At 45.6% G+C, this 20,063-nt stretch overlaps 1 protein-coding gene across 2 annotated transcripts in view; it reads left to right on the plus strand.

Annotated features, from left to right (window-relative positions):
- Positions 1-755: 755 nt before the first annotated feature.
- INTS4 (integrator complex subunit 4) overlaps positions 756-20,063 on the plus strand; it is a 43,783-nt gene continuing 24,475 nt past the window's right edge. Inside the window, exons 1-11 of one of the 2 annotated variants that reach the window (XM_082067953.1) lie at positions 756-888; positions 2,873-3,067; positions 4,509-4,626; positions 6,615-6,721; positions 6,913-7,098; positions 8,382-8,432; positions 9,018-9,106; positions 9,348-9,468; positions 11,015-11,086; positions 11,813-11,987; positions 16,361-16,566. In XM_082067953.1, coding sequence (XP_081924079.1) covers positions 835-888; positions 2,873-3,067; positions 4,509-4,626; positions 6,615-6,721; positions 6,913-7,098; positions 8,382-8,432; positions 9,018-9,106; positions 9,348-9,468; positions 11,015-11,086; positions 11,813-11,987; positions 16,361-16,566 — 1,374 coding nt within the window. In that variant the 5' untranslated portion in view covers positions 756-834. The remainder of the gene's footprint in view (positions 889-2,872; positions 3,068-4,508; positions 4,627-6,614; positions 6,722-6,912; positions 7,099-8,381; positions 8,433-9,017; positions 9,107-9,347; positions 9,469-11,014; positions 11,087-11,812; positions 11,988-16,360; positions 16,567-20,063) is intronic. The other variant, XM_082067954.1, reaches the window with a different exon arrangement.

The raw sequence follows: 20,063 nt of genomic DNA on the forward strand, positions 1-20,063 counted from the left end.
TGAGTCTCAGATAACCGTTTACATATTCCCCTCCTTGACCCTCCCCTGTTGCGCCTGCGCAGTGTCACTTGGTGAATTTGAGGAAGGGTCTTTAGGGGTCTTTGGATGAAGCTCCTTCAGCTTCGTCACAGTGGACTTTTTACCTTTGGCTCATTAGGAGGAACTGGCTGGAACCCAAGCTACCAAACCGACTGAAACCAGACTGGCGCCTCCTTTTTGCTGTAAATCTTGGCTATCTTGTCTCCTCAAGGTTGCAGCTGGTGCTGTAAAACTTCTTATCTCGGCATTTAATGAAGTCCTGCTTTTTTTAGCACAATTATTTACATACAGCTCTAAACTAGATATTAATTATGTGGTTTAAAATGTTAGCTTGTTAGTAGGCCCTTATTATATAGTTGCTTAACCCTTAAAATGTTAGTTCGCTCTATCAATATAACTTCCTAAACAAGTTTCATAACTTTTTACATAGAACTTAACCACCTTTCCCTTTTCCAAGTTCAGAGTCCGTGCCTCATTTGGTTATACCTGTAAATATTAAACATCTTAGCACGAATCACAACTGCATTTTTCACACATGGGTTAACAATAAATATCAACGTGGGTATTTTTGGGGAAAACTGTGTGGGCTGACTTGGTTGGGCTTTAGCAGCTGGGCGGACCAGGCCACAGCCGCCACGTCAGGCCCGCGTTCCCATGGCAACGCGAGCGCCTGACCACAGAGCGCAGCCTCCAACTGGGAAGAGAGGCCCCTCCTTCGGTCGCCTCTCCGCGGGCGACTCTGTGGTTTCTCTTCCGGGTTGCGTCTACGGCGGCCGCGGAGGGCCAGGCGGTGCCATGGCGGCGCACCTGAAGAAGCGGGTGTACGAGGAGTTCACCAAGGTGGTCCAGGTAACGCACCGCGGCCGGGCCGGGCTCTGCAGGACGGGAGGGGACAGCCCCGAGCTCTGCCGTGCGGCGGGTGAGGCGGAGCTGTGGGAGAAGCCGCCGGCCTAACGCGGGGCCTGGCCCGGGAGCGCTGCCCGCCGCCATGGCGGGGGGGTCGGGGCCGGGGCGGCCCGTGAGGGGCTGAGGAGGAGCGGGAGGAGTTGGCCCCGGGTTTAGGGAGGCTGGAGGTGCCTGGAGGAATGGGGGCTGCCTCGGGGTGTGTGCGGGAGGGAGAAAGGGACAGCTCTGCTGGGAGGACAGGCCGAGAGAGTTGGGGTGTTCAGCTGGAGAACAGCAGCTCCGGAGAGACCTTAATGCGGCCTTTCTGTACTGAAAAGGGGCCGAGAAGAAAGATGAGGACAGACTTTTTAGCAGGGCCTGTTGTGATAGGACAAGGGGTGATGATTTTAAACTAAAAGAGGGGAGATTCAGGCCAGACATGAGGAAGAAATTGTTGCCCCTGAAAGTGGCAAGATCCTGTCCCAGGTTGGCCAGAGAGGTGGTGGATGAACCATCCCTGGAGACATCCCAGGCCAGGCTGGACGGGGCTCTGAGCAACCTGAGCTGGTGAAGATGTCCCTGCTCATGGCAGGGGTGGCACTGGGTGAGCTTTGAAGGTCCCTTCCAACCCAAACTATTCTGTGAATCTGTTCTCTGATATCTGGGGGGAGCTGCACTGCCCTTGGGGGGTGAACGTGGCTCCCCCAGCCTGGGATGGGGTCACGGCTGTGAGTTTCTGGGCTTTGGGGAGATGCTCAGGGTGGGGAGTGTGGGAGAGGCTGTGTTTGCCCTGGGTTGTTTCTCTGAGTTTGGAAGGGGCAGGGTTTCCTTCAGGCTGGGCTGAGGAGAAACAGAAGACCTCATCTGGAATATTATGTCCAGTTTTGGGCCCCTCAGTTCCAGAAGGACAGGGAACTGCTGGAGAGAATCCAGCACAGGGCAACAAAGATGCTGAAGGGAGTGGAGCATCTCCCATGTGAGGAAAGGCTGAGGGAGCTGGGGCTCTGGAGCTTGGAGAAGAGGAGACTGAGGGGTGACCTCATTCATGTTTACAGATATATAAAGGGGGAGTGTCAGGAGGATGGAGCCAGGCTCTTCTCGGTGACAACCAATGATAGGAAAAGGGGCAATGGGTTCAAACTGGAACACAAGAGGTTCCACTTAAAGATGAGAAGAAACTTCTTCATGGTGAGGGTGGCAGAGCCTGGCCCAGGCTGCCCAGGGAGGTTGTGGAGTCTCCTTCTCTGCAGACATTCCAACCCGCCTGGACACCTTCCTGTGTAACCTCATCTGGGTGTTCCTGCTCTGGCGGGGGGATTGGACTGGATGAGCTTTTGAGGTCCCTTCTAATCCCTGACAGTCTGTGATTCTGTGAAGAAACCACATTGAAGGTGGTGAGACCCTGTCCCAGATTGCCCAGAGAGTTGGTGGATGAACCATCCCTGGAGACATCCCAGGCCAGGCTGAACAGGGCTCTGAGCAACCTGATCTGGGTGAAGATGTCCCTGCTCATGGCAGGGGTTGGACTTCGGGTTGGGTTCCAACCCGAACTGTCCTGTGATTCTGTTCTGTGATACCTGGGAGAGCAGTGCTGGCCCGGGGTGGGGTGGTGAACATGGTTCCCCCAGCCTGGGGTGGGGTCACGGCTGTGAGTTTCTGGGCTTGGGGTGGGGGAGAAGCCTTGTTTGCCCTTGGTTGGTTCTCTGACTTCAGATGGGGCAGGATTTCCCTCAGGCTGGGCCGAGGACAAACAATATTTCCCCAGGTTACGGGCTGCCTGGGCAGGGTGGGAGCTGCCCCAAGGGTTGAGGATGCGTTCCTTCCCTAGACAGCTGACCGAGAGGGGCACCGGAGCTTCCTCAGGTTCCGTACTGAGACAGCATTCACTCTGGGAAGGAGCAGGTCAGGATTTGTTCCGTGTTTGTGAATCGCATCTCCATGTCCACAGCAGCAGCATGAAGACCTGTCTGCAAAGAAGCTGCGGCTGACCAAGCCCAGCAAGTCAGCGGCGCTCCACGTCGACCTGTGCAAAGCCACCTCACCCGCAGATGCCTTGCAGTACCTGCTCCAGTTCACCAGGAAGCCCGTGGAAGTGGAGAGCGTCGAAGGGGTTGTCAGGATCCTGCTGGAGCATTATTACAAGGTGGAGAAGCTGGGAGTCAGCTGTGCTTCCAAAATCCTCCTTTGGGTTTTGTTTTCTTGGAGTTGAATGTGGAATAGGGAGTCACAGGCTTGTCCTGGTCCACAGAAGTAATATGTGCTTTGTAATATCCAGATATTGATCCTTCACTTGATAAAGCAAATCTTACTGCAGCTGACAAAGCTGCACTGTAGACTGAAACATTTCTCGTAAATGTCCTTGTGCTTTTCTGTCTGTCTTCTTACAATTGAGTCTGGTTTGCTTTGAACTTACACTAAAACTCTAAGCTTCATTTTATCTATTTCTGTATTTCTTTGGCTTATGTGTTGAGACTGTTTGACATTTTTTTTGATAGGAACTTCTTTTCATTGTTGGACTAGTCCCCACTCAAAGGAGTCCACCACTTGAACCTAATTTCTTCATCTACAAGGAAAACTGTGGTTTCTGATCAAATAACACAGGTTATTTGTGTTTGAAGTTTGTTTTGTAGCCTGTTTTGAAAGAGAGACTCTTAAATCTAGAGACAAGGTCACATTTTTCAAGTGCACAGGCTATTACAAAACCAGCTTTTAAAATCATTGGAGTCCTACAGCTGACGTTGTTTTGCTTAAGGACAGAATTTTCTGCAGAACTGGTTTCTTAGTATCTGTAGAAAACATGTGCTTGAACTGATCTTTTAAAAACTCACCCTTGAAAGCTGTAACCGCAGTGGAAGTTGTGCAGTGATGTGTTTGTAGCGTCGTTTATTCTTTTGTTTAAGGTGGTGCTGCAGCCTCCTGCTCCTCCATTCCATTGTATTACGATAGGACAGTCCATGAACAGTCCTGGTGGCCTCTGAAGTGGATCAGAAAAAATTTATAGCCCTTTATTTTTTCTCCATTTTTCTCCATTTATCATCTGTGACAGCTGTTGCTTCAATGAGCAGACATGGGGGGGTTGTATGTTTGGTTTGGGTTTTGTTTGTTTCACCTTGCTGTGTTTGGTTTCTTTCTTTTTTGCTATCAAATTGGCAGGATTGCTCCCCACCATTAAGAAAAATGGTTGTTTCTGTAGCCCCCAGACCTTGCTATTTATCAGAGGTCAAGAGACCATCAGCTTCAGTTCATCTTCTATAATTCTCCCATTTGTTCATTAAAAACTTGCAAAGATAATCAACAGCAAGTTTTCCAGCATCTTGGTTATTTCAGCTTTGATTTTTTTAAACTATATGGAGGTAGTTTTGAAGAATTATGAGTAAAAGAATCATTTTGAAATGTACTGGAAGCTGTCACTTAAACATTCTGTTATGGTTAATTTTCTGTAGGTTGTGCCATGGAGGAGGAAATAGCCTGACAGTAAAATTCAGACCCTTATTATATGGGATTGTACGTGGGTCCTGCTTGTGTGTAGCGTTTTTTGCTCTTCAAACTGGAAAATAAACGAGGGTGTCTGTGTTTCCTTCCAGGAGAACGATGCCTCTGTGAGACTGAAGATTGCTTCCTTGCTGGGGCTGTTATCGAAGACTGCAGGATTTTCCCCAGACTGCATCATGGACGATGCCATTAACACGCTTCAAAATGAGAGTAAGTCTCGCTTGTCGGGTGGTGCTTGAGATCAAGGCAGAAAAGTGTCGTTTTTAAGCATTTAGGACAGTGTCGAGGCCCATACATCAGAATTGTATAACTGCAACTCTGTTGGTCAGAGTATTTATTTTCTGCTTTTGCAAATGGTGACAAATACCACGTTCTGACACGGAGAAAAATGTTCCTCAGACCTGCCTGCTATATACTTTTGTTTTAAGGGAGTACAAAGTTTGCTTTTGCATCTTCATCTGAGAACTGTTGCTTCTGAAGTGCTCAGTTTTGGTCAGTGTTGCTTAAAGCAGAACCTTTGGAGTATTTTTCTTATTGTGCTGTGGGCCAGCTCATCAGAAATAATGCAAGAAGGTGATGGTTTATTAGCATTGGATTTGTAATAGACAGGAAAGTGTAGGCTGTTCTGTTTGTGGATTCAATGAATTCAATATTGGTTTTGTATTTTATATTCACAGTTTGTATATGTTTTACGTGATGCAGTTTGATTCTGTTTTAATGTCACTTAAAAAATAGTTTGGGTTGGAAGAGAATTTCAAAGCTCATCCAGTGCCACCCCTGCCATGAGCAGGGACATCTTCACCAGCTCAGGTTGCTCAGAGCCCCGTCCAGCCTGGCCTGGGATGTCTCCAGGGATGGTTCATCCACCACCTCTCTGGTCAACCTGGGCCAGGCTCTCACCGCCATCATGAGGGAAAATTTCTTCCTTCTATCTAATCTAAATCCCCCCTCTTTCAGCTCAGAACTGTTGCCCCTTGTCCTATCCGTACAGGCCTTGGTAAAAAGTCTCTCTCTGTCTTTCTTATAAGCCTCCTTTATATATTGAAAAGCTGCTAGAAGGTCTCCCTGGAGCTTCTCTTCTCCAGCTGAACACCCCAACTCTCTCAGCCTGTCCTCCCAGCAGAGCTGTTCCAGCCTCACATCATTTCTGGGGCTCCTCTGGCCCCTCTCCAGCAGGTCCATGTGTGTCCTGTGCTGAGGACCCAGAGCTGGACCAGCACTGCAGGGGGGTCTCACCAGAGCGGAGCAGAGGGGCAGAATCCCCTCCCTCCACCTGCTGCTCACGCTGCTGGGGATGCAGCCCAGGACACGGGTGGATTTCTGGACTGCAAGCGCATGTTGCCGGCTCATGTCCTATTTTTTCCCACCAGTGTGTGCAAGTCCTTCTCCTGGGGGCTGCTCTCCATCCCTCCATCCCCAGCTTGGATTGATACCAGGAGTTGCCCTGACCCAGGTGCAGGTCCTTGTGCTTGGCCTTGTTGAACCTCATGAGGTTCACATGAGCCCACTTCTCAAGCTTGTGCAGGTCCCTCTGGATGGGATCCCATCCCTCAGGTGTGTCACCTGCACCGCTCAGCTTGGGGTCATCTGCAAATAGGCTGAGAGTGCACTCAATCCCACTGTCTGTGTCATTGGTGAAGATATTAAATAGTATTGGTTCCAATATGGACTCCTGAGGGATGCTGCTCATTACTGGTTTCCCCTTGGACACTGAGCCAGTGACTGTAACTCTTTGGGTGTGGCCATCCAGCCAATTCCTTACCCACCAAACAGTCCGTCCGTCAAACCCATCTCTCTCCAACTTAGAGGTGACAGTCTTATTGTGGTCCAGGTGAGCAGTGGGTTAAACACGAGTGAGCAGTGACGGCTCACTGCGTACCGAGCTGTATCAACAGGAGTGTAGCCAGGGGTCAAGGGAAAATGTTATTCCTCTTTACTCAACACTGGTTTGACCACATCTGGAATACTGCATCCAATTTTGGGCTGGCAGGGTTGTGGTGAGTTCAGCAGAGGAGCACGGAGGTGGTCAGGGGCTGGAGGACATGATGTGCCAGGAGAAGCTGAGGGAGCTGGGCTTGTTCTGGCCTTGAAAGGAGAAAGTTTCAGGAAGACCTTCCAACCTGGATCAGTCTGTGATTCGGTAGCTGCCGAGGAGCTCAGTAAAGAGGGATGTAACCTTTCACTATTTTGTTTTGCAGAGTCTCACCAGGTCCTTGCTCAGCTGCTGGACACCCTGTTGGTGATCGGCACTAAACTCACAGAGAATCCGTCGGTCAGGATGAGGCTGGTCGAGGTTGCCTGCAAGGTAAGGCAGGAAACTTTTGTCACTGCTGTAGGAAAAAATATGCAGTCGGTGCTTAAGTTATTTTAGTTTTTCTTAACAAATTGTTACAGTATTAACATTTTTTAACTGCTAGGAAACTTAGCATGATCAGTTGTTTCAAAGGCGTGAAAGAACGATAAGAATCGAGTTACGTCTCCTCTTCTGTTCTGTAGCACCTGACAGATTCTTCCCATGGTGTAAGAAATAAGTGTCTTCAGTTAATTGGCTGTCTTGGACCAGTGGAAAAAGGTGTTGCAAAAGAAGCTGAAAGCCAAGCTGCCAAAGATGTCCAGAAGATCATAGGAGATCATTTTAATGACCAGGACCCTCGTGTTAGGACTGCAGCTATAAAAGCCATGGTAAGTGGTGGTAGTACTAGTCACTAGTTCTCCAACAGGCAATAAAAAGCTGTTTGCAACAGGAAACATGTGTGATAAGTCCAGAAAGAGTTTTGTTTCCTTTTTAAGCAACATTTATGTTTTACCCCATGGTGGCGTCCATTAGCATTCTCTATTTATGAGAGTTACTGGGTTTCATGTGGGGACCCTTCAGATGTTCGTAGCTTTGCAGAAATGCAAGCAAGGATCGTGCACTTGAGAATTTTGCTTAATGTGAGTTGCCTGGGAGTATATGGGTATACAGAAGTTTCTCTCTTACCTTTAAAGTTTATAAACAGTGTCCCATGGTCAAAAAGATTATTTGAATAAAGGGTATTTGAATTAATGTTATTAAATTCCAGAGAAAGAAGCAGGATGCGTTTGAGATCAGATGGTACTGGAATCTGTCTGGGATCTCCCTCTGCTGGAGGCTGCGCTCATCCTTCATTTTCATTCCTTTCTGATTTTTCTTGGTACAATTTGTTTCTAAAGTCACTTGAGTGACTTTTACAGTGGCATTCAGCCAAATCCATAGCAAGATTTATGGCCTCCAATTTATAATCACAGCACAAAACCAAGTGTCTGTCTGTTGTTTGAAGCACAGAAACATCCTGAATGAATTCAGGGTCACTAACCACTTGTAGAGTTGTTGATCGTAGTTTTCATTGCTACTATACTTGTGTTTTTTTCTTTAATATTGTCACTAAGTTGTTGTAGCTTGAAGAAGTGGATGTAGAAAAGCAACTGCTTCTTGTTGACCTATTAAATTATCCCTTTGTTTATAAGTCAGAGTCGTGATACCACCTTATTCCACATAGAAACAATGTTCGCTAATTTTTTTGCTATTCCTCTAGTTTGGTAACCGAAAGATTAACAGGGCCTGAAAATCCATTGGCTTTGCCACTTCTGGGTCCATGTTTCAGGAATGGTAGTAAACTAATTATTTTGAAGATTCCTAATTCTGTTAATTGGAGTTGAATATGGCCAACACTCAACAACTGTTTGAAGGTTGGGAGAATAGACGGTATATTTATAGAAATTGTGTTTTCCTAATCCAAAGTATGGATGACTGCGGAGTTTAAAAAAATTATACTGAAATCCAGATTATTATTTAAAATATGGCCGGGATAATGAAATATTTTAATTATAGCAGCAGTCAAGAAATGCAAGCAACTATGTTTATGCAAAGCAGAAAAAACAACAGTGAAAACTTAGTCTGTGTCACTTAAACCTATAGTTACACTGTTTTGTGCCTTTTTTTGTAGCTGCAGCTTCATGAAAGAGGATTAAAATTACAGCAGGCTATTTACAATCAGGTAAAACCTTGTATTAATTTGTATTTATTTCATACATGTTTGCATATCTTGCTTTTTAGATTCCATGACAAGGAGGGCACTGAGCAGAGGTGGAATATTTGGCACTTAGGTTGCTCATATTCCTTGTTGCACTGTGGCAGTGGAAGTAAAAATCTATTTTGCATCTCCTTGCAATTAAATGCGCTAAAGCGTGTGCTTTAATTACAATATCTTGTTTATTGGGGGAGATGGTCACAGGAAGGGCAGGCCAGTAGTTATTACTATAATCTGGCAATCTCAGAGTTTAAACCCTTGTTCATTGGAGAGTACATGTGAAGCGTGTATTTGTTATGACAGGGTTGCGCAGCTGAAGCCGATATCAAGTTAATTCTACTCCAAATTTCTATTTCCATCTTCCTGCATAGCACGGGCAGTTCTGGAGTTTTACAGCACGTGCCTAATTGACTTTCTTAGGTCTGATCAAACCTGGAACTAGTAGGGAGTAGGAGACTGATTTACGGTGAGGATCCTAAATCTGCTGTGGGGGGTGAACGACAGCTCAAATGGAGATATTTTGGGTATATTGGGCTGCGAATCTTCTTTCAGGCCTGCAAACTGTTGGCAGATGATTACGAGCAAGTGCGCAGCGCTGCTGTTCAGCTGATTTGGGTCCTCAGTCAGCTTTACCCTGAAAGGTATGTACTGTATAGTAACCATCCTAATCCTGAGGGGTTTGTGCTGATAAGTCACAGGAGTAGCTGTTAAAAAAAAACGTGTACAAATTGCTGATACCTGATAAGAATTCATTGATCCGAATGAAGTTTCAGTTCTTGATAGGTGTTGCATATCCATAGGAATTCAGCGCGGCTTGTTCTTGCTCGATGCCATCCAGCCTGACGTCAGATCCACGTACTGATTTTTGTTTCTCTGTGTTAGCATCGTCCCGATTCCTTCTTCTAACGAGGAAATTCGCTTGGTTGATGATGCGTTTGGAAAAATTTGTCATATGGTCAGCGATGGTTCCTGGGTTGTTAGAGTACAAGCTGCCAAGTTATTGGTAAGTTGCTTTCTTTTCTATCTGAAAATAGTTCATCTTGTATTACTTGATTTTTCACATATATTTGAAGAGAAATGAGAGGACACAGTCTCCCACAGCATCCTTATAGCTAAACTGAGGGAGTGTGGTCTGGATGATCAGGTAGTGAGGTGACTGTGAACTGGCTGAAGAGAAGAAGCCAGAGAGTCGTGGTCAATGGGGCAGAGTCCAGTTGAGGCCTGTATCTAGTGCAGTGCCTCAGGGGGCAGTGCTGGGCCGGTGTTATTCAATATATTCATCAATGATTTGGACGAGGGAATAGAGTGACTGTCAGCAAATTTGCTGGTGACATCAAGCTGGGAGGAGTGGCTGACACGCCAGAGGCTGTGCTGCCATCAGAGACCTGGACAGGCTGGAGAGTTGGGTGGGGAAAAATTTAATGAAATAGAACAAGGGCAAGTGTAGAGTCTTGTATCTGGGCAGGAACAGCCCCAGGTTCCAGTGTAAGTTGGGGAATGACCTATTAGAGAGCCGTGTAGGGGAAAGGGACCTGGGGGTCCTGGGGACAGCAGGTTGACCATGAGCCAGCACTGGGCCCTTGTGGCCAGGAAGGCCAATGGTACCTGGGGTGGATTAGAAGGGTGGTGGTCAGTAGGTCAGAGAGGTTCTCCTGCCCCTCTACTCTGCCCTGGGGAGACCACACCTGGAATATTGTGTCCAGTTGTGGCCCCTCAGCTCCATCAGGACAGGGAACTGCTGGAGAGAGTCCAGCGCAGGGCAACAAAGATGCTGAAGGGAGTGGAGCATCTCCCGTGTGAGGAAAGGCTGAGGGAGCTGGGGCTCTGGAGCTGGACAAGAGGACACTGAGGGGTGACCTCATGAATGTTTACAGATGTCTAAAGGGTGAGTGTCAGGAGGATGGAGCCAGGCTCTTCTCGGTGACAACCAATGATAGGACAAGGGGTAATGGGTCCAAACTGGAACACAAGAGGTTCCACTTAAATTTGAGAAGAAACTTCTTCATGGTGAGGGTGGCAGAGCCTGGCCCAGGCTGCCCAGGGAGGTTGTGGAGTCTCCTTCTCTGCAGACATTCCAACCCGCCTGGACACCTTCCTGTGTAACCTCATCTGGGTGTTCCTGCTCCGGTGGGAGATTGGACTGGATGAGCTTTTGAGGTCCCTTCCAATCCCTGACAGTCTGGGATTCTGTGATGTTTAATAACTGTACAGGTAAAATTCTAGCAAAATTCTGAGAAGAAATAAATGAGGGAGGTTGAGGAAACCCGAAAGTTTCTTAGCCAGGCTATACAGAGATTCTTGAGAGTACTTGTTGTAATTCCGCTCCATTTACACCAGCTGAACTCGGGAAAGACCATATTCACCTCAGTGTGAAAATAATACGTTCTGACTGTCTTAAGTTAAACTTTTGACTCTGATATACAGTAGTGTCAAGTGTTGGGTAAAGCTATTTGAGTGTATAACATTGGACACCATCTTGGGCTAAATCGGAAATTATATGGTGTAATTTAGAACAATCCTGTTTCTTTCTTTTGATTTTTTTTCTTTAGGGTTCCATGCAACAAGTGAGTTCCCATTTCTTAGAGCAGACCCTTGACAAGAAGCTCATGTCAGACCTGAGGGTACGTCAATATTCGGGGTTGTTTTTACTGTGTGTAGCATACTAAAATGGCACAACAGGTATGTTAAGGTTGAGTGTGTTTACCATGTCCTTGCCTCGGGGCTGCCGAGAGTTAATTGATGATGATAGGTTTTCTTTTAGATTAAAGTCAGTGAAGCAATTGCTAGTTTTAGATTTCATTAGCTGAGCATGTAATAAACAGCTCGAGGCTATTGAGGTTTCGCAGTTGAGAGGTAAATGTTAGTGTTCTTCCGACAGCCTTTTGGCTAAAAGCTTTATTTATTGTGTATGGGAAGATGGCATCTTAGTTTTAGGAGCAAATTTATGGAAAATTTCTGCAAGATCCAACCAGGAGACGCAGACGTTTCAAGAGACACGAGTAGCTAAAGGCTGGGGCTCCTCAGCCCTACGAGCAAAATGCTGCAGTAAAATTCCTTCCTTAAGCAGCTCGCTTCAGGTATTATGTTCAGTTTTATTGTCTGAGAATATGTTAATTAAAATATTTGTTATGATCCTTTCCCAACATCAGGAGTACAAAAGAGTTACTGGCAATTGGAAGTATTCATAAAAGATAAGGCAATATATGCTTTTCTTAGCATTTACCTGTCTCTGCCAGTGTCTAAACCTCTAGATACATCTGTTTTAAAATCTGATAAAGCTATTTAATAGTTTATTCAATAATCTTTAAGGTTTACCGTGGTTGTAACTGATAAACTTGTTCGGGCAGAGGAAGCGCACGGCACATGAACGAGCCAAGGAACTCTACAGCTCTGGGGAGTTCTCAAGTGGCAGAAAGTGGGGAGATGATGCTCCCAAAGAAGAAATCGATACGGGCGCTGTCAACCTGATTGAATCGGGAGCTTGTGGGGCTTTCGTTCATGGCCTGGAAGATGAGATGTATGGTAAGTGTTAATTTATTGTGGAGTGACTAAAGGAGGAGATGTGTGCTGGCTGATAAGCTTTGTTTCTGAGAAGTGTTTTTTGGTCAAAATAGATCACTTACCTGTTGTGTGTGGTGTTTGGGGTTTATATAAATATATATATATTTTAAAAATGTTTTTTGATTATGTTTTTTAAATGAATCACGGATTTCACGATGTGGGTTTTCATTCCGTTGTGGTCTCTGATATGGCATTTATTTCAAAAATCACAGAATCACAGTTTCACAGAATGTCAGGGATTGGAAGGGACCTCAAAAGCTCATCCAGTGCAATCCCCCTGCCGGAGCAGGAACACCCAGATGAGGTTACACAGGAAGGTGTCCAGGCGGGTTGGAATGTCTGCAGAGAAGGAGACTCCACAACCCCCCTGGGCAGCCTGGGCCAGGCTCTGCCACCCTCACTGAGAAGAAGTTTCTTCTCATATTTAAGTGGAACCTCTTGTATTCCAGTTTGTACCCATTACCCCTTGTCTTATCATTGGTTGTCACTGAGAAGAGCCTGTCTCCATCCTCCTGACACTCACCCTTTAGATATCTGTAAACATGAATGAGGTCACCCCTCAGTGTCCTCTTCTCCAAGCTCCAGAGCCCCAGCTCCCTCAGCCTTTCCTCACACGGGAGATGCTCCACTCCCTTCAGCATCTTTGTTGCCCTGCGCTGGACTCTCTCCAGCAGTTCCCTGTCCTGCTGGAACTGAGGGGCCACAACTGGACACAATATTCCAGGTGTGGTCTCCCCAGGGCAGAGTAGAGGGGCAGGAGAACCTCTCTGACCTACTGACCACCCCCTTCTAACCCACCCCAGGTGCCATTGGCTTCCTGGCCACAAGGGCCCAGTGCTGGCTCATGCTCATCCTGCTGTCCCCAGGACCCCCAGGTCCCTTTCCCCTACACTGCTCTCTAATAGGTCATTCCCCAACTTATACTGGAACCTGAGGTTGTTCCTGCCCAGATACAAGACTCTACACTTGCCCTTGTTCTATTTCATTAAATTTTTCCCGCCCAACTCTCCAGCCTGTCCAGGTCTCTGATGGCAGCACAGCCTCTGGCGTGTCAGCCACTCCTCCCAGCTTGGTGTCATCAGCAAACATGCTGACAGTCACTCTGTTCCCTCGTCCAAATCATTCATGAATATATTGAATAATACAGGCCCCAGCACTGCCCCTGAGGCACTGCACTAGATACAGGCCTCAACTGGACTCTGCCCCATTGGCTTCTTCCCTTCGGCCAGTTCACAGTCCACCTCACTACCTGGTCATCCAGACCGCACTCCCTGTGTAACTGTGTAAAATCCTACAGTGTTGCACAGAATTTTGGATGGACATATTCCGTCGAATAGCCAAAACCGGCTAGCTTCCTATAAGCAGTAAATCTTTAATACCTGGTAGGAAGTGGTAGCTTATGTTACGCAGAAACACATTTGTTTTATTATTTCTTATTGCCCTGAATTTAAAATTCGCATGTGGCTCTAAATTGGCGACATTAGTTGCTCCTGTTTGAAATTAGTGTTTTCTCTGCAGGAAGGAAAAGCAAAATTTATAGAATTTGTTGTTTAAAACATGGCACTACAAGGAACCTGTGCCCACGGAGTCCAGTGATTGTTCATTTTATAAACATTATAAACAGCTTCCCTCCTAATAAAGGTTAGAACTCATGGAGACAAACCCATGTATTTTTCAACATATTTCAGCATCCAACAGCTACAACAAACGGAACTTTTCTTCTTCTAATTTCCAACCCAATTTTATCCATAGCCAATATATATGCATTTGATTTTTATCCAGAGGTAGGTTTCCAATTAAATAGTTACTGCTTCTCACAGGACTGGTTTCCTTAATTAATTAATGAACAGCTTTGATTTTGCGAGGGGTTAAAGAGTTTCAGCTCCTTTTAGGGGTTATTCTTGAACATTAGTGACAGGATCTGTATCTTTTCGGGTACTTAAATTTCAGGTGAGGTCTTGCTTACACCTCTAGCAATGGGTGTATTAGAAGGGGGGTGGTCAGTAGGTCAGAGAGGTTCTCCTGCCCCTCTACTCTGCCCTGGTGAGGCCACACCTGGAATATTGTGTCCAGTTGTGGCCCCTCAGTTCCAGCAGGACAGGGAACTGCTGGAGAGAGTCCAGCGCAGGGCAACAAAGATGCTGAAGGGAGTGGAGCATCTGCCGTGTGAGGAAAGGCTGAGGGAGCTGGGGCTCTGGAGCTGGACAAGAGGAGACTGAGGGGTGACCTCATTCATGTTTACAGATATCTAAAGGGTGAGTGTCAGGAGGATGGAGCCAGGCTCTTCTCGGTGACAACCAGTGATAGGACAAGGGGTAATGGGTTCAAACTGGAACACAAGAGGTTCCACTTAAATTTGAGAAGAAACTTCTTCTCAGTGAGGGTGGCAGAGCCTGGCCCAGGCTGCCCAGGGAGGTTGTGGAGTCTCCTTCTGTGCAGACATTCCAACCCGCCTGGACACCTTCCTGTGTAACCTCATCTGGGTGTTCCTGCTCCATGGGGGGATTGCACTGGATGAGCTTTCGAGGTCCCTTCCAACCCCTGTCATTCTGGGATTCTATGATTCTGTGATTCTTTTTCTTTTAACAGAAATCCCTGTGTTCTGAGGTCACATTTACCTGTTCCACAGTGCTATTGTGTTAGTCTCTTGTGATATAATGGACTGTGGTCTCTTTCCAGCAGATTATATTTGATTCGTTCTTTTAAAATCGATGATTTTTGAGTGTCAAACTAGAACACAGACGTTCTGAGCTCTCCTGGCTTTGGCTGCAGCATTGACCATAACAATGGCCTCATGAAAATTACCCTTCCCAGCCCAACTTTGCTGTGGGTAGATTGAAGATTTTTTATTTCTTAAGGCTCTTGAGAACAGCTGGTGTTTGAATAGAACCATGAAATTGCCGAGCTCTGAACATTATTCCTGAGTTTGCTTTTAATTTTACTGCAAGGACGAGGCTAAATTAGAAAATACAAAACCACCATGACAAAAATATCATTGCAGACTGTGTTGTGAAAGTTGGTTTATTGTTCCATGACTCCTGCAAATAAAAGCACATTTTCCCCAAAGCCAAACTCTCCCTGAAGCTTGAAAATGCAGCTTTTTTCTGACTAACGGTAAAAAATTGTTCACTGTTGATAATATAGACAGATGTGGAGTATACACAGATCTTTAAATAATGTAGAATAATGTAGAATTCTGTGGCGTTTTTAAATACTGCTGAGCTCTCTTCTTCCTTAATTGCAGCGCTGCTTCATTTCTTGAATTCCTCGTTGTAACTTCAATCTAGATTAGCGTGTCAGCTTATGAAAATAATATTGGCAAAATGTTTTTCTCCTGTAATACCTTGGTCTTAATGACCACGGAGACTCGTAGTTGTGACAAACGCTTCGTTACTGAACAAGCAGGGGTCTTGCTGCGTTTGCATTTTGCTGCTTAATCGGAATCATCAGGAATCAAATATGTTCTTGAAGAACAATGCGCCTAAAAGCTACACACAAGTTGAAAGTAAATGTATTCAAGATGAGCTGATTTGAATGAAAAATAGAAGTATGTTTAATATAATAATGTTTGCAAGACATCAGATTAATTCTTATTTATATGATCCCGGCACATTAACGTTATGGAAGCTGGCGAGGATGGCGGCAGGGAAGAACCACCTTATCTCCACTTAAGCTTGTTATGTTTGGATGTTCTTCAAATTCCTGCTGTGCTTTGCAGCATCAATACACTCTGGACGCCTTTTGGTGCTTTTTTTGCTAAATTCTGGGTAATTTTAATAATCAGGTGACACCTTTTAGCTGTCTTTTGAGGATCTGAAGTCACGAAGCGGAGGAATTTCATTCTGTTTACTAACAACATGCTGGTACTCTGGGGCTTTTCAGCAATTCATAAAGTGCTATGTAGCAAGTTAAAAATGCAGCAAGCACTCCGAGCAATTAAAATGTCAGGAAGAATAAAACAAGCAGGGTTTAATTACCTAAATTAGTTTGCTTATGATACCAGGGTTATAGCTACGCTTGCAAAACGCACGATAAAATGCGTAATATTTATTGCTGGATGGGAGATCTATTTTTCACCTACAAGCCCCTCTGTATATGGTTATGATGGCAGCGTGCGCTGGATTAGAGGTGAGGATTTTAATCTGAAGATTTACCTGTGAAAAGCTCCTTGTTGGCACGTGTTCCTGCTTAGTTTCCATCATCCTGAGGGTTTCTAATGCATCTCTTGTCCTTAGCCCAATCCTTAAATAACATCAGGCCTGGCTGTTGGGTGGTATGTCCTTTTAAATCAATTCCTAATTTCGCTAATTAATTCTTCCCCTCTGTTTTAACAGAGGTTCGGATCGCCGCGGTCGAAGCCCTTTGCATGTTGGCTCAGTCCTCGCCTTCTTTCGCGGAGAAATGCCTGGATTTTTTGGTTGACATGTTTAACGATGAGATCGAGGAGGTGAGATTGCAGTCGATCCACACGATGAGGAAGATTTCCAACAACATCACGCTGCGGGAAGACCAGCTGGATACCGTGTTAGCTGTCTTGGAGGTAAGAAATTGCTGAGGGAGGAACAAAAAATCTCATTCTTGTTTTCTTTGAGGTGTTATAATGATATAATGCCAATCAGCCCCTTCTGAGCTGAAACTCTCCACCTTGTGCTTTGTTGTGTTTTTTTCCTATTCTTTGAGCACCCCCAAAGGCTCCAAAGGTCTAGCAGCTTGTAATCTCCAGCAGAACACAATACTTCTAAAATAAATGCATTTCAGCTAAAAACTCTTCCCTTGATCACTGTGCTGTTGCCTTGTTGGTGTTTCCTTGTGTCTTGTTCTTGGTGCAGCGCTCGGCACCGTGTGATGTTGAGTACATCTTCATTTTCACAGAATCCCAGAATGTCAGGGATTGGAAGGGACCTGGAAAGCTCGTCCAGTGCAATCCCCCCATGGAGCAGGAACACCCAGATGAGGTTACACAGGAAGGTGTCCAGGCGGGTTGGAATGTCTGCAGAGAAGGAGACTCCACAACCCCCCTGGGCAGCCTGGACCAGGCTCTGCCACCCTCACCATGAAGAAGTTTCTTCTCAAATTTAAGTGGAACCTTTTGTGTTCCAGTTTGTACCCATTACCCCTTGTCCTATCATTGGTTGTCACCGAGAAGAGCCTGGCTCCATCTTCCTGACACTCACCCTTTAGATACCTGTAAACATGAATGAGGTCACCCCTCAGTCTCCTCTTGTCCAGCTCCAGAGCCCCAGCTCCCTCAGCCTTTCCTCACACGGGAGATGCTCCACTCCCTTCAGCATCTTTGTTGCCCTGCGCTGGACTCTCTCCAGCAGTTCCCTGTCCTGCTGGAACTGAGGGGCCACAACTGGACACAATATTCCAGGTGTGGTCTCCCCAGGGCAGAGCAGAGGGGAAGGACCATTTTCTTTCTGTTTCCTTTGCTCCGCTGCTTTGGCTACACCTTTGCTCACCTAACAGAGACGGGGCATGAGCCTGAGACCTCTCATCTGACTGCCCAGACTTTCTTAGTGTGCTCTGCGGTGTAATTTTGGCTTTTTCCATCCAGCATCCTCCCTGTCGGTGCTGAGCCAGGATCCAGCACACGCTGTGAGTCACCGGCTCTTCCTGGCTGATGGGTTTGATCTGGGAAGGGGAGATTTCAACCGTATGTGCAAAACTGCTACCCCTCAAACCTTTTTTATTTGCCGAACTCTGGCCAAATTTTTCCGAAGCCCTAAATACTGAAAGAGCGGTGTGACATCTATATTACATACATACACACAAAAATACGTGCACTTCAGAAAGGTACATGATGTATCATCTGAATAAAACTTAGCAAAGACAATACTCCCCCCCCACATTACGATAGCAATATCTGCTTTATTTGGTAGTATTTAAGTTGATACTGAGAAAAATCAGCTGTTACTAATGAAAGTTACAAGAAGTTTGCTGTTTGTTGAATCCTCAACCTACCCCACCCTTTGCAATCAAAAACATAAAAGATATAGAAACAGATCGATTTAACCTGCTGTTATTCAAACACATCCACCTACTTCTAGATATTTCAGGCAACTCCACAGTCACCATGTCTGTTGGGAAGCTATTCCCTAGTTCCCTGAATTGCCTTGAGGGGGGATTTCTTTATTTCACCTAAAGTTTACTCAGCTTCATCCCTTTACAAACTCAAAAATTAGTCCTTCTCCTTGGTGTTCACATTCCACAACACAGTGGGCAGTGCTGAAAATCCAGTTTCTGTCTTTTCACCTGTGGTTTGCTTTACCCAGGGCATCGGTGGCTTCTTTCACTTGTGCCCCAGGAAGAAACTAACCAACTAACTAACTAACTAACCAACCTATTTTATCGGTCTGTAACAGACACTGTGCAGTATGATGTGAATTTGCAGACGCAGCAATGCGTTTTAGGTACCTTACATTTTTATGTCGTTGATTTACGTTTGTTCAAGTTGAGAACTTGTACATCAAGGTATAAAAACGTTGTTGTTGGGCTGGGGTTCTGTCTTCAACTTCTGTGGTGACTTATCATGTGTGATAAATCATCCATGTATTATGGTTTGTATTGTCGTAATTATTATCAGGTATTAGGATAGCTAAAGTGTGAGAATTATTAACACCTTAATGCATTTGTCTCATTCTGAAATGCGCTTACTCGCTTTCTGTAAAATCCATCCAAAATATAGGATATGGAAAAAAAGCATTAACTTTAGGGCCTAAATTTCTTTCAAGAGTGTAAATATGGAACAGTTGGTCATGGGGTAACTTGTGTTTTCATCCAACCGTTTTGACTTGATCTGAATAACTACCAGCTCGTCCTTGCTTTTCTCACTGGGCTTTGTGTTCTGGTTTTCCTGTTGGTCCTGATCTCGGTTTCTGTTGAGTTGTGCTCCTCTCTGTTCCTCCCTAGTCCTCTGCCTCGCTTATCTCTGTACTGCAGTGGTCATGGAGCTCACCTAGACCATCTCCATGGTCATTTTATTTCTGTTCTTAGAGAACATCATCTCTGTTGGTCGTAGTCTGTGTTCCACCACCAATATAAGGAATGGCTGAGGAGCCCCACTCTGCTTTCATCCTTTAATCATTTGTGTGTGTTGGCCATCATTTAAGAGCCTTTACAATCGGGCTGCCCTTTCTTCCTTTGTGTAAGACAGTGATGAATGAGCTGTTGATACTTAGCAAATTATAATTAAAAAAAAAAACAACAAACAAATCTGCCATTAAAATGCATCCAGTTCTTGTATCCTGTCAAATTTTCACATTCTATCCAGCAATGCCACACAAATGCTGACAGCAAGGAAGTGTAACACACTGATGTGGAACGGCAAGGTGGTTTTTGACGGAAGGGATGTAATGAATTAAGCTGGAGTTCAGCCATAGCACTTCTAAAAATACTGCTTGGATATTGCATCAACTCCTCTCTACGGCATCCTGGCCTAAAAAAGACAATGGGTGCAATGTGACTTTAGAAACAGTATAGTAGTGGTCCCATATGATCATTACAAAGTTCCTCACTGAATTTGTAAGAACGTGTTTTGGTTGGTTTTTTGTATTATCCATCCATAAATCCAGAGTAGGTCAAGTTCTTTTATGCTGCAGATGGTCACTGTTGATCTGTCCAGCCATTGATGTGTCCTCAGCACTTAAACAAACCCTCTAGAGGCTGGTGACTGGGTCAGGGCCTGTGGAGCTGAGCTTCAGATGTTGAATCATAGAATCATTTTGGTTGGAAAAGACCTTTAAGATCATTGAGTCCAACCATTAACCCTGGCACTAACCCATGTCCCTAAGAACCTTATCTCTGCGTCTGTTCAACCCCTCCAGGGATGGTGACTCCAGCACTGCCCTGGGCAGCCTGTTCCAATGCCCGACAGCCCTTGGGGAAGAAATTATTCCCAAGATCCAACCTCAACCTCCCCTGGTGCAACTTGAGGCCGTTTCCTCTGGTCCTGGTGCTTGTTCCTGGGGAGCAGAGCCCGACCCCCCCTGGCTCCAAGCTCCTTTCAGGCAGTTCAGAGATCAGAAGGTCTCCCCT

The sequence above is a fragment of the Streptopelia decaocto genome (assembly GCF_964273445.1).
Source record: "Streptopelia decaocto genome assembly, chromosome: 1".
NCBI lineage: Eukaryota > Metazoa > Chordata > Aves > Columbiformes > Columbidae > Streptopelia > Streptopelia decaocto.